Source organism: Strigops habroptila, chromosome 12 (assembly GCF_004027225.2).
Source record: "Strigops habroptila isolate Jane chromosome 12, bStrHab1.2.pri, whole genome shotgun sequence".
In the NCBI taxonomy this organism is placed as follows: domain Eukaryota; kingdom Metazoa; phylum Chordata; class Aves; order Psittaciformes; family Psittacidae; genus Strigops; species Strigops habroptila.
Genome location: NC_044288.2, coordinates 6,128,616 through 6,141,701, shown reverse-complemented (window position 1 = coordinate 6,141,701; position 13,086 = coordinate 6,128,616). Strand labels below are relative to the sequence as shown.

Sequence of the window (13,086 nt, the reverse complement as noted above, 5' to 3'; positions counted from 1 at the left end):
CTGTATGACTGAAGAAAGCAAGTGGAGAAGACAGAGGACATATTTTGTTGTAATTTAGTTATCCCAAACACCAAAGTAGGTGTAACAGCTTTAGTACTCCTGGTCATTAAAGATATCGACACACAATGATTTTCTCACCCAGAATGGATTAGCCAGTTGTTTAAAATGAAGGACGATGGCATCATTCACCTACCTTTTGTGTGGAATCTCTTGCTACACCAAGAATTTCAACCTGAAAAAGGAACTCACACCACCACAAGGAACAGTTTGGTTTTGAAACATCAGAAAGCAGGAAACAAAAGTGATATTTGTAGCTTATTGTGAAGCCAGCTCAGTAAAGGCAGTTTGAAGACAAGGCTCCAGAAAACTAGCATCAGCTGCAACAGAATGCACTTGGGATCTGTGACCAACTGATGGGGGACCACAGCTCCCTATGGGTGTCTGAACCCACAACTGTGCAGAAGGTGGGGAAGCTCTTCACTCAAGCAACGTCCAACTGCTTGAGCGTATAAATGAAACTTTGCATATGTTCCACAGAGAGGTTGACATCAGCACCTTTAAAGTCATCACCATCCTGTCACACTTCATCAACACACAGCACCCCCTTGGAGAGCAAGCAGACGGGCAGCCTGCCTGCCCGGGGCAACAACCGGCCTCGTTACACTCCCGAGTGCTCAGCCTGACAGTCACCCTGACACAGGGACACACACTGGCACTAACCTGATGGGTCCGAAATTAGGACAGGATATGGGCTGGGGGAGTGTACACACACACTCCAGGCTTAAAGAAACAAGTAACTAACAAAAGAATAACACTATCACTGGGAATTTCAAAAGGATTTTATCCATTCAGGCTCAGCTGAGCCTAAAAAAATTAACTTTCTATTAAAGGTGAAGCACTGTCCCTAATGTATCCTGTGAAAAGGGTAATGGACTGCTTCCTGCATCCCTAAAATGCCTCTTCCTCCTTGCCCGGTGCTCAGATGTCAGCCCTGGCTCATATGTACTACTCAAATTATCAACTTGATACAGAGCCCAGTGAAATTCCACAGCAGCTTTCTAGTAACAGGCTTAGAACTGGGGCACAAACCGAATGGGCCACATTTAAGAGAAAAGTGTTCCCAGGGAAGATTATCCCTTGCGAAAAACCACCACATAACACAAGTATTATATTAATTCATCTAAAATGTAAAACCTGAATCCTCATAAGCATCTCCTAAGTATGCCAGAGCCATGACTTTGCCCAGATGACACACCACCACCATGCTGAGAGCGTTCTGCTTCTCTTTTAACCCACTGCTAAACCAAGATGCAGAGATTTGAGTTATGTTTTTGGCCAGATCTCATTTCCAGAACTCTGCTAATGCCCACAGAATGTGGTGCAGCACCTGCACTAGGTGGACACGGACCTGCACCAAACAAGAGAGGGCAGCTCTGTGTACCAGCAGAGTTACTAACTCCTCCTTACTGAGAGCAGTCTGGTCTATGCCTTCCAGTTCCTTGTGCTGAAACCACACACAGCAGGCAGGTACAGGAACTCAGAGGCTGGGTCAGGCCAGTAAATCTGGTCACTGACAGCATCAACACCAGCAGCTTCAGAGAAAAGCACAAGAAATGTGTCAGCAGGAACATCCCTCCCCGAGCACAAGCCCCCTCCTAAGCCCCAGCAGCCAACCCAGCCTTGCACAACACCCAGCACAGGATGCCTGCACAGTGGGGGTGCTTAGTCACTTCTTAATAGTGGCTTTGTCATTTTTTTAATTCCCTCGTATATCAGGAGAAAAACTGCTGCTCTTCTCAGGACCTCAGGAGTTCCTGTGCCAGCAAAGCAGCTCACAGCTTTGCTGAACAGCAGGGAAACGGAAAAGAACAGTTTCTATTAATATGCTCAGGTTCATGGGCTTGCTCAGGCACTTAATCCTTCCTGATATCAGATTAATGATTAAAGACTTGACTCTATAGACTTTTTAAGTCTGTCACATGTAACCAATTATGTCAACACAAGTTCCTTTTACGTAACTCCACAGCCACAATTCCTCCCCAGTTTATCAAACTCTGCTGCTTAAGTGACACAAAAGAACAAGAACTCTAGAATGGAAAATGTCTCCACATCAGGATAATTATGTCACATATAATTAGATTTACTTCCACACACTTCATGGCTTTAACTCTCCCACGCAGCCCAGCCCTCAACCACAGCAGCAGTGTCCAGAAGATACTCCAAGAGTGACACTGGCTTCACAGTTTTATACCTCTAAGATATTACTAAGGACAGGAAATGCCACACAGGAAGCCCAGGCTACAAGGAAACCCACAATCCACCAGACACACCATCCAAACACACAGTGCTGAGTGCCCTTTGCTAGACCAGGAATACAAATACATCTTTCCAGGCTCTAAATTAGCTGCTTAAGGTCACATAACCCATCAGCTTAATCAAATCTGTCACTTGCTAAGTGCCCAGGAAGGCCCAGTGAAACAACAGAGATGCTGCAGCAGCCGAGAGAACGTGTCCATGTAACCAAGAAACAAAGCAAACCCACCCCCTTTTCAAATCTTACTACCACTAAGGCATAGCAACCTTCCAGCAGAATGCAAGCTGCTGGCAGTTGTCACACAGGCTGATATATCCTGCCTCAAACCTGTAATTCACTGCAACTTGAACAAAGAGAGGGGGGAAAAAGACCCATAAACTTTCTTAACTAGGATCTGGTGAATGCTACATGAACCCATGGGGAAAATACCACCTTTTGGTGAAGTTGTGGCCTCAAAACACTCACAGGAACTTAACAGGTCTCTCTAAAAAGTCAGAATCTGAACTTTAAAAGAAAACCAAACAACAAACAAACAAAACCCCACACAACCCATTACAGGAAAGCCCCATACAAGCCACTACCTCAGTTATTTACTTGAGCAGGAGGTTGGTTACTCAAGTTTGAACAGGAAATTAAAAAGCAAACACAAGTGCCCATAGGCAAATACAGACTACTGACAAACAGCATTTAGGGAGAGTGTTAAACATTGGAGGGCAAAAAAACCATTCCTGCCTTGAGTAATCCTTAGATGAAATAATTTCCCAGGTATTTTCCACAGCAGGAGCTGTGGGACAGATCCCTGCTGCTGACCACCTGGGGACTCAAAGTAGCAGGTCCTTATCAGAGCAATTTAGGGTTAGAAGAAGGAATCCCCCCTCGCACCCCACATCTTTCCCACCCTTTCGATGGCTCATTTAGTAACTAGAATAATTGCACTTTCAGAGTATTTTAAACAAGTGAGAGGGATAAATGTCACAAAAACTACAGGCAGGGTCCCATAGAGAACAGGAGACTCACGTGCTGAGGAGCACAAGGCACACAGGCAAGCACACAGGTAGAACAGCCGCAGATTTCTCAGCTCCCTTGCAGCTTTTCCTGGGCAGTACCGTGACAGAAATCGGGCGCTAATGCTGAGCTTGGCTTCCAGCCTCTTCTCCATGGCCTCTGTGGGCAGCGGCGGGGTTCTAAAAGCATGTAAGATATGAGACATCAAACATCCGCCGGCAGTTAATATGTTCTTGCACAGATGCAGGCGACGCTCCAAAGAGCACAGAGCACTTGCAGAGGTAAAGGAACGTCTTATCGGCTGTGACTTAGTCCAGCTGCTGCTCGGTAACTACCAAGGTCTGATGGGGAAGTGAAATCTGTAATAGCAAAGTTCTCAGTATCGAGCCACAGTGGCTACCACGAGAGACTTTACTCTCACCCTTGGGATTTCCTGGTCCAAACCCCAGCACTTTCAGTGGCAAAACATCCAATTCATCTACTGTCCAGTCTGCTGGATTGCAAAGATACCTTTGAGAAATTCCAGTTCCAAATACACCCCAGGGAACAGACACCCAGGAGCACAACACAGGCTCTGATGAACCCAGCACATCTGCTGGAGATGTCATCGCCTGCACATTGGTGCTGGCTGGTACTAGCCAGAAACAAAGAGAAACAAGAACAGGCAACACTGCGAAACACGGTGCTAAAGACGTGCTTTGCCTCAGATTTTGCTCCGCAGGGCAGAGACCACAAAAACACCGGTGCTCCTTCTCATCCCTTCTAATGCCAAAGGCTCTTTTATAGCCTCATATGGTACTGAAATGTAAATTGGCTTTGGATGATGTGAAATGAAAACATGAATAAATTCACAAGTGATCAACAGTGCCTAATTTTAAAGAGCAGTGAAGCACCTTTAGGCACAAGCAGTTAAACCTGCTATTTCTGGAGACTGAAAGGGAATATTGTGACAGGGAATACTGGGGATGTTCTCAGTGACAGCGAGACCCGCCAGCGCGCTGCTTAAACACTCCCGTCTGTTAAACCCCTGAACTTCACTCCCGACCCGCAGCACCGAGCGTGAGCTGCAGAAAGGGACAGACACGGGAGGGAAACTTCGCGGTGTGAGATGTAAACCCGCGGCTGCTCGGCCAACGGGTCGGCAACGGAACTTCCCCTCCCAGGGCTCCGCTCCGCCAGGGAAGGGCTCGGTGCAGGAGGCCGCGGGGAGCAGCCGGGCTGCCCCGGGACACGCCGAGGACGGAGGCCCCGGCGCGGAGCCGCCTGTCAGTGCCCCAAGGCCGGGAGCGGGAGGAGGCAGCGCGGCGGGTACGTACCAGGGGCGCATGGCGAGGCGAGCCCAGCGGCTCCTCGGCGGCCTCAGGCGGGCGGCGGGACCGGGCCGGGCCTCCAGCGCGGCGGGCCGGGGGGCAGCGCGGCCTCCTGCCCCGCGGCCATGGCGGCGGCGCCCGCCCGCTCCCCCCTCACCCGGAAGCTGAACCTCCGCCTCCCGGAACCGGGACGGCCTCCGCGGGCGCGGGTCGGTCGGTGCCGGAGCCGCGGTCCCGGTTGTCCCGGCGGTGCCGGCTCCCCGCGGGGCCGCGCTCCCTCAGCCGCGGGGCCGGGAGGCCGCGCAGCCACAGCTGGTTTGCCCACAGGCCGCGCGGGGAGGCGAGAGGGTGGCTTCAGGGACCGCCCAACAAGGCGCCAAGCGGTTGGGCGGTGGCGCGGAGGCCGCGCGCGGATTGGCTGGAAGGAGAGCGGGGCGGCGCTGAGGAGCCGCCGGGCCATGGCGGAGCCCGCGGGCGGCGCCGCGCTGAAGCGGTGCCTCGATGTGCTCCGAGACGCGAGGGACGACAGCGAGCAGCTTGCTGCGCTGCTCCTGGTAAGGAACCGCGGCGGAGCGGGCGCCATCACCTCAGGAGCGGGTAAAGGGAGCGCGAAACCCGCCTGTGGGGACCCTGGCGCTCAGAGCCTCGGGGCGAGGTGCTTCTGCGCCGGGCTGTTCCCATCAGCAGGGCAGGGGGAGCCCGGCCTCGGCCTGGTGTGCTCGGGTTCGTCAGCGCTGCCAGAACTCCCTGGTAAAGCTCCCATTAGCGCGTAGACCAAGCGCCCAGCTTGGTGGGTGCTTCTCTGCGCTAATAAAAGCTGTTTCAGGCTTCTTACTTGCCTGTTCAACCGTGTAAATTCAGCAAAGCCTCTTGCAGCGCTCACCCCACCCCTGGTTTGCCTTACAGGTGACCAAAGCGGTCAGAGCTGGAGAAGTAGATGCTAAGACCCGTCGCCAGATCTTTGATGCGATTGGATTCACGTTCCCCACTCGCCTGCTGGCCTCTGGGAAGCCCCCCCCAGGCTGCCCCGATCACACCTTCCGGGCGCTGGGTCTTACTCTGCTGGCGTGTTTCTGCACCGATCCAGAGTTAGCTGCTCACTCCCAGATCCTGAACAAAATCCCAACCTTCAATGACATCTTGGTTTCCCCGTGCAGTCCGGACAGCACGTCCATGGTGGATGATGTATACCAGTGCCTCAGTGCTGTCATGGCCACGACCAGGGGGCCCAGAGAGTTGGTGACCAAAGGGACAGTGTCTGCTCTGTGCCAGGCCTATGTGAATTGCAGTTATGGCTCTGACCGTGCTTTGGCTCTGCTCTTGGGGCTGTTGGCTGTAGCAGAGGAGAAGTGCTGGCAGAGAGATGCTCCACACCTCCTGGCTGTGCTGAGCAAGCTCTCTGATGATTTCCTCAAGACTGAAGACATGACCAAATTTGAGCTGTGCAAGGTTCTGCCTCACTTCATCCCCCTGTCACCACTGCTCACACAGGACCCGCAGGGCTCAGAGTGCCTCCACAGGCTTTACAAAGGGCTGGCTAACGTCTTGGGCAGTAAACTCAGCCACTTGCAGCGGGACCCTGCCCTCAAGCTCGCTGCCTGCCTCGTGCAGGCCTGTGGGTCAGAGTGGATCCCAGCAGGCAGCGCTGGAAGCAAGTTCCTGGCCTTGTTGGTGAACTTGGCTTGTGTGGAGGTCCGCCTGAGCCTAGAGGAGCCAGATCCCTTGGAGGTGGAGGGGAAGAAAGAAGTGGTAACAGCCTGCTATGTCCTTATTGAGATGGGGATCCAGGAGTGCCTGAGAGAAGAGAAACCGCTGCTCGAGGAGGTGCAGAAAATGCAGCTCATGAGGATCATGGAGGAGGCATTTGGAGCTGTAATATTCTACCTGAGGCAGGTAACGCAGAGCTTGCAAGCAAAGAGTGGGTTTCTCTGGGAGGCTTTGGCAGCTGCTAGCCAGGATGCTTGCTGGGTGCTCAGCAGCTGTAGCTGTGTAGAGCAAACTGTGCATCATGGCCCACTGCAGTTCTCATACCTGCAGCAGCTCAACAGGACAGTGGCCCTCACGTCATTTCTGTCTGCTTGCTTCTTCATGCAGGTTAAACAGGAGGAGCTACAAGATCCCTTCGTCTTTGCTTCCATTCGAGTCCTTGGAGCCTGGATGGCAGAAGAGACATCCTCCCTCAAGCAGGAGATCTGCGAGCTCTTGCCTTTCCTTATTCTTTATGCCAAGAAGCTTTTCAAAGAGGGCAGCTCAGCTGTGAGTCCTCCCCAGCCAGAGCTGGTCAGCACCGAGGGCTCTGGCCTACCCCAGGATGCTCTGAGGTGTGTATTTTAAGCACAGAGCTGATGTGTTTTAGCACAAACCCGCTCAAATCTTGTCTTTTCCATTCTCCCTGCAGTGCCAATTCCATGGCTTTTTCCCCCCCCGCAGCTGGATGCAAATGCCTTCTACCTCATCCTTCCAATTTCTTTCCCCTTCCAGATTTCTGCTACCTGGTTTTTGCCATTTAACAGCAGAGGACAGGCCCCGGGACATCCTCATCTCAGAAGGGGCACCAGCACTGCTGTGCGAGTACTTCCTCCATCAGTGGGAGGTGCTGAGCTCCAAGCCTGGCTCCCTGGCTCCACTGACAGACACTGAAATGAGTCTCCAGACCATGTGTGGGATTTTCCTGAACCTGGTTGTGACAGCACCAAACCTCATCAGGTAATGGAGCCACAAGAGCTTGCTCTTCGGATTGTCACTGGGAAGAAAGAGGGTGCATTGTGAAGTGAGCTTACGGGATCTGTTAACACACAAAGCTGGAAAAGGGATGTCCCTTTTTCAACAGCAATTACATGACTTTTTTGGTGTGTATTTAACCTTGACATTTCCAGGTGCTTCTGGCTCTGCTCAGGAAGCTTGTCTGAGGTTTTGCTTTCTCTCTAGGCGAGACAAAACCTTTTCCTCCTTGATGGACACGTTGCTGAAGTCTCTTCCAGTTCTGCTGCCCCAGAAGGATCACCTGGCTCTAGCAGCAAACATTGCCACGCTGGGCCTGATGATGGCCAGGATCCTTGCAGGGTCCACAGGTAGGAGGAGTTTTCACTGACAAATCAGACTCTGGCTGGTTGGGCTGGAGAAGGCAAATATGAGGGAAGCAGGTCCAGTTTGTCATTGGAAAAGTGGCAAAGCCAAAAGCCTTGTAGAGTGAGGAACAGGCAGGAAATTCAGCAGGCTGATGCGCTGGGATTGAGGGATTTCTCAGGCAGGAGGGTGGTATCCTGCTCTCCCCAAAAGCCCTGCTGCACACACAGGCACTGAAGGGTCTCTCCTTTGGCTGAGGGAGCTCTGTATCAAGTCATTAATTCCTTTTTCTTCCAGCTCTCCAGGGGACACAGTGTACCAAGGAGTTCTTCGGGGCTGCCATTTCCTTCCTATCCCAGGCCCACAGTGCCCAGGCAGAGCCTGGCAGTGAGAGCTTGGCCTTGGCCGTGTCGCCTGCCTACAGGAGTGCCTGGGCTGACATCAGTGAGCTCTGGTTCCTGGGAATGCAGGCCCTGGCCGGCTGCATCCCACTTTTCCCGTGGCTGCCACAAGCCGTGCTGGAGGCGCGGTGGCTGGAAGGTGTCTCCGAGCTCCTCACCCGTGTTGCTGCAGCCTCGGTGGATTTTGAGCTCATCGCTGCTTTCCAGGGGGTGCTAGTGGAGCTGGCCAGAGCCAGCAGGCCCTGCAGGGACGTGATCCTGTCACACCACGGCAGGGAGTGGGCCAACCTCTATGGTATGGCAGCTTTGGAACAGTGTCTGTCTGAGCAGTGAACAGCAGCAGCACCCTGGTGTGGGAAACACAGCCAGAACAAGACCTGTTCAACATCTGCCCCACACCCTTTGGTGCCAGGTGAGGACAAAACCACATTCAAGTGACCAAACCTTCTAAGCCTGAAGTGATGCAGCAGAGCTCAGCACTGTCCACAACCTGGTGCACAGAACTGTTGCTGCCTCAGAACGTTTCAACATGCCCCTGCTTGACCCTCTTTCTGTATTTCTTTTCAAAACGAGCCTGGTTGATTATTAAAGACGTTTTCTGTTGCTTTGGTTTTCAGACTCCTGCGGTGTTGGGATTTATGTCTGCCCAGTTTTGTCACAGCAAGGATGTCACCTTATTTTATGTCAGAGGCCTGTATGTGTTAGTAAAGTAACCTGGCACTACACATAGAAGCCTGCAAAAAGCAGGATCAGGGAAAGCTTTAATATTTACTGATGGCAGTGAGAATAAAGCCCTGGAACTTGGCACAGACCTGTCCCCTTCCAGTGGGAAGCTGTACAAAGGCCCTTGTGCTGTGCTGTCGGACAACCCCTGTTCATATCCATGACTGACAGCATCATTCCAAATTTACGTTTAGAAACCCTTCACAGCACACTTGAAATCTCCCGGTTTTCCCTGTTAAGCTCCCGCACAAGGCACGGCCGCAGGGATTTGTATTTCCCGGGGCTCCCGGGCTGCAGGGATGGGATGTACAGAGCGAGTTTCCGCTCTTGCCAGGCGATGGGTTCAACCTGGGCTGCAGCTTTTCCACCAGGTGTCAGTCGAGGAGCAATTTGGGAGCAGCAGCCTCGCTGGAGCTGGATCTGCCAGACCAAGGCACTGATCCTGGCTGTCCCCAAAACTGCGGGGGGCTGCGGAATCCTCTGACTGAGGAAATCAAGCAAGGAGCTGCCTCAAAAGGAGGGCTGAGCTGGGTGTATTCCTGCTTTGTACCAGATCTTTAGCCCACTGCTCTGTGAGCTAAACACCACCAGAGAGGAAGCAGCCACTGTTGCTCAGGAAAAGAATCTTTCTGATCTTTCCAGCTCAGCCCTGAGAAGTTACTGCAAGTTGGAACAAAGGTGGGTGCTCCCAGAAGGAAGCGATGCAAGCCAAACACACAAATGAGCTCCTGGCCTTGGAAAAGAGCATAACTGCATGAGTGTGGGCTGGGACAGCCTCCCCATCCTGCCAGGAGCACCTCACCCGCACCACAGGGAAACAGCAATGCATTAGAAGAGTCAGAAACACATTTCAGATCATCAGAAAAGCCATCCCAACCCTCAAATGCTTTACCTTCCACTCTTCCTGGTCCCGTGTGCTCTTCTGCCTCTGGTCAAAGGGTGTGGAATTCCCATTAAGGAAAGGCTATCATTAGTGCAGGAGTACAGGAGATAGGCGCCTGTATCAGCAGGAGGGTGCTCTGCTCTGCTCTCCTCCCTCCCAGCACTGCACTGGGCTCGCTGTGGTTCTCCATGCTGGCTTGGCCATCCTTCATTCCCGCAGGCAGTGGTAGGAGCTTCCACAATACCTGAGCAGAGATCCAGCCTGGGCCTGCAGGACCCTGTCTAAGACCGGAACAGTCCCAGACCCGGAGGCCTTTAGCTGCTGGTCTTCAATTCCAGGCAGGCTACCCAGGAGCAAACCAAGGCCCAGGGAAGTTCTCCATTTTATCCTTCCCCACACCCTAGGGCAGTGGGGTTTGGCCACCAGCAGGTGCCTGGGGAGCACCTGACCCTCATTCTTGTGCACCTCAAAGGAAAGTCCCATCAGGTGTGAGAAGGAGCATCCCAGAGACTCTGTTGCATAGAAGTCGGGGCCTCCTTGAACAATATCATAGAATTCCAGCCTGGTTTGTGTTGGGAGGGACCTTAAAGCTCATCCAGTTCCAACCCCTGCCATGGGCAGGGACACCTTCCACTAGAGCAGGTTGCTCCAAGCCCCTGTGTCCAACCTGGCCTTGAACACTGCCGGGGATGGGGCAGCCACAGCTTCTCTGGGCACCCTGTGTCAGCGCCTCAGCACCCTCATAGTGAAGGGTGGTGATACCCTCATATCACTGCCTTCTTGTCCCAGGACACTACTTTCCAAACATGTTCTAGGACCAAGCACCCCTAAAAGTCTGTTGTCCCTCTCCAAGACCCCTGGCTCTCACAGCAGGGAGCACAGCATGTTCAGGAAGGGAGAGCACAGGCGCTGGTGGAGGCCTCCTGCCATGTGGGTGCTTCCTTTGGCTCTGCTTGTGCCAGTCGTCAGGCCCTGGCATGCCCGGCACGGCTCAGCCCCGCGTGAGGGAGATGGTGCCAAGGCTTCAAAGGCCGTGGGGTGACTCCTCGGCCACCCTGAGCTTTGTAAGCCCAACTACAGGTTCTACCCTGGCAGCACTGATGATATTGCCACAGCACACCACTATGGCATTGATGCTCCAGTGCCAGAAAGGCATCACCTAACACCCCTTGTCATCCACACCGCTTTGAGATCCCGGCACAGAGTGGAATTGCACAGCAACACCCAGAGCAAACTGTGCTTTACCTCCCAGTGCATTTTCAACACCAGGACAAGCCCTCCAGGAATAAGATCATTCACTGTGGCTTGGACGAGATGGATAAGCCCCCAGAGGAGCAGATGCACATTCCATTTCACTTTGACAGCTCAAATGTCATAACACCATTGCAAACCCCACCACAGCATACATTATCTTACAGTGTTTATTCAGATCGCCCCAAAAGCAGTGGCAATAAAAGTAAATATTTCATAAGGCTGTTATTTGGCTGCTAGTGCAGCCCCTTCCCATAAGCCTCTTGCTGTGAGATGTGTCAGGGGTGGTAAGGAGCAGCGAGGGGGCTGCCCCATTCCCTACCCTCCCCTCGACAGGGTTCCCATCCTTCTCCCCAAAGCCCTGCCTGGCTCTCCAGCCCCACAGCAAGGACCTTCCTCCCCCACCTGGATTCCCAGGAAGGAGATGTGGGAAATGATAGGAGCAGCCCGCATTTCTCCGAACTGTTGATGGGAGCTGGGCTTCTGGAGAAAACCCAGTTGACCTTTGGCTGGGGCAGAGACCTGCGCCCACATGCTCTTGCTTCTGTGTCCCTGCTGCCCTGCTGAGCAGGTATTTTCACTGCTGACCCCCGAAAGCAGAGGTTGCTGCCTCAAGGAAGAGCCAACATACCACTGATCACTGAGAAGGAGCTTTTCAGATCACTGGTTTTTCGGTACAAAACCAGTTTTTCAGAGATTTCTGGCTTGGGTACAAGTGCAACAAGTGGTCCCTGGGGTGGAGATGTGGCCCAGAACAACAACGAGGGCTTCCCATAGCTGGGGGGTGAGGGGGCAGCTCTCATGTTGAGGACCTCGGCATGGTCATGTCGTTCTGTTAGCGAACACAAAGGACGTTTGGCAGAGCAGAACACGAGCACAGCTGAATGTGCATGTGGTCCTTAAACTGGGAGGCTAAAGAGCAGGTAGGGAGGAAATGCGTTTGAGCACCCGGTGTTCTGATGACCCCCAGCACTTGCCCTGGCCATGCTGAACCAGTAACAGAACCAGCATGTGTACAGCGCCTGATGTGACAATCCTTGACCCTGCCTGGGACCTTGGGACAGCAGGTTAAAGCAAGTAATTGTTCATCCTCACTGCTGTGGCTTAATGCTGCCTCCTGCCCATGGGAGACCCATGGGGTTAACTTGTCCTCATCACCAAGTGGGTGAAAATGCTCTTATAGCTGTACTGCTCTTATAGCATCCTCCTGCTTGCCCCGCAATCCCACACGCAGACTGGTGCACGGATTTTTCACAGTTTCACCTCTTTCAGATAAATAAAGACTCAACGTTATGCGGTCTAGATGAGCAAGGGACATAAGAATGAACTGGAACATAACTGCAAAATGCAGCATGTCAAATCCAATTTTTCCCAGCAAATGAAATGGATCTGGTTCCAACCCCCTGCCACGGGCAGGGACACCTTCCACTAGAGCAGGTTGCTCCAAGCCCCTGTGTCCAACCTGGCCTTGAACACTGCCAGGGATGGGGCAGCCACAGCTTCTCTGGGAAAAGTCTGTGCCAGCGCCTCAGCACCCTCACAGGGAAGAACTTCTGCCTAATATTTAATCTAAATTCACCCTCTTTCAATTTAAAACTGAAGTGCCATCTTTAAAACTAAATGCTATCTTTAATAGAAATAAACTAGAATAAATGATCAGCCCTTGCCTCCTAAAGACAGGTGGCAGGGTAATATTGAAAGAAATGAATAAAAATTCGTTTAATGAGCATTGTTAATTAAACCTGGAAATCAAAGAGGTCTGCGTTGTGGGAATTCAGAGGAAAAATGAAAATGAAGGGAGCTGTAGCTCGGGGCAGGAAGAGCGGAATTAAATTAAGAGCGATGTGGGATGGTGTGTGTTGATGCCGATCACACCCGCCGCGCGTTGCAGCGGAGTAAAGGGGTTGTTCTCTGCTCACACACCAATTACACTCTGCCACCCATGGAAACTCCTGCGCGGCAACGGGCACCAGGGTGGCACGGTGAGACCGCGGGGCCCCGTGGGGACATGACCCTCCCCGGAGCCCGGCCTCGGTGCCCTGCACCGGCGTGGGGCGGGTCGGGGGGTGTCAATGGGGGTCACTCCGTGCCGCTGGCTCGGCCGCTGCGCCCTCCCGAGCCCCGCCAGTGCCC

General features: G+C 52.9%; 2 protein-coding genes across 5 annotated transcripts in view; one reads left to right on the top strand and one right to left on the bottom strand.

Moving 5' to 3' along the window:
- The window catches only part of KIAA0319L (KIAA0319 like), a 30,396-nt gene extending 25,429 nt beyond the window's left edge, over positions 1 to 4,967 (bottom strand). For 2 of the 4 annotated variants that reach the window (XM_030504339.1, XM_030504340.1), the window contains exons 1-2: positions 3,830 to 4,027; positions 3,332 to 3,498 (exon numbers count right to left, since the gene is read on the bottom strand). In XM_030504339.1, the coding sequence (XP_030360199.1) occupies positions 3,332 to 3,498; positions 3,830 to 3,927 (265 nt within the window). In that variant the 5' untranslated portion in view covers positions 3,928 to 4,027. Of the gene's footprint in view, positions 1 to 3,331; positions 3,499 to 3,829; positions 4,028 to 4,635 lie in introns of those variants that run through there. The other 2 variants (XM_030504343.2, XM_030504342.1) reach the window with 2 other exon arrangements.
- On the top strand, positions 4,819 to 8,712 carry NCDN (neurochondrin). The gene is made up of 6 exons (XM_030504344.1): positions 4,819 to 5,183; positions 5,536 to 6,522; positions 6,724 to 6,950; positions 7,111 to 7,335; positions 7,558 to 7,700; positions 7,993 to 8,712. Exons 1-6 carry the CDS (start codon positions 5,088 to 5,090, stop codon positions 8,427 to 8,429), a joined length of 2,115 nt encoding a protein of 704 aa, XP_030360204.1. The 5' UTR covers positions 4,819 to 5,087; the 3' UTR covers positions 8,430 to 8,712.
- The last annotated feature ends 4,374 nt before the right edge of the window (positions 8,713 to 13,086 follow it).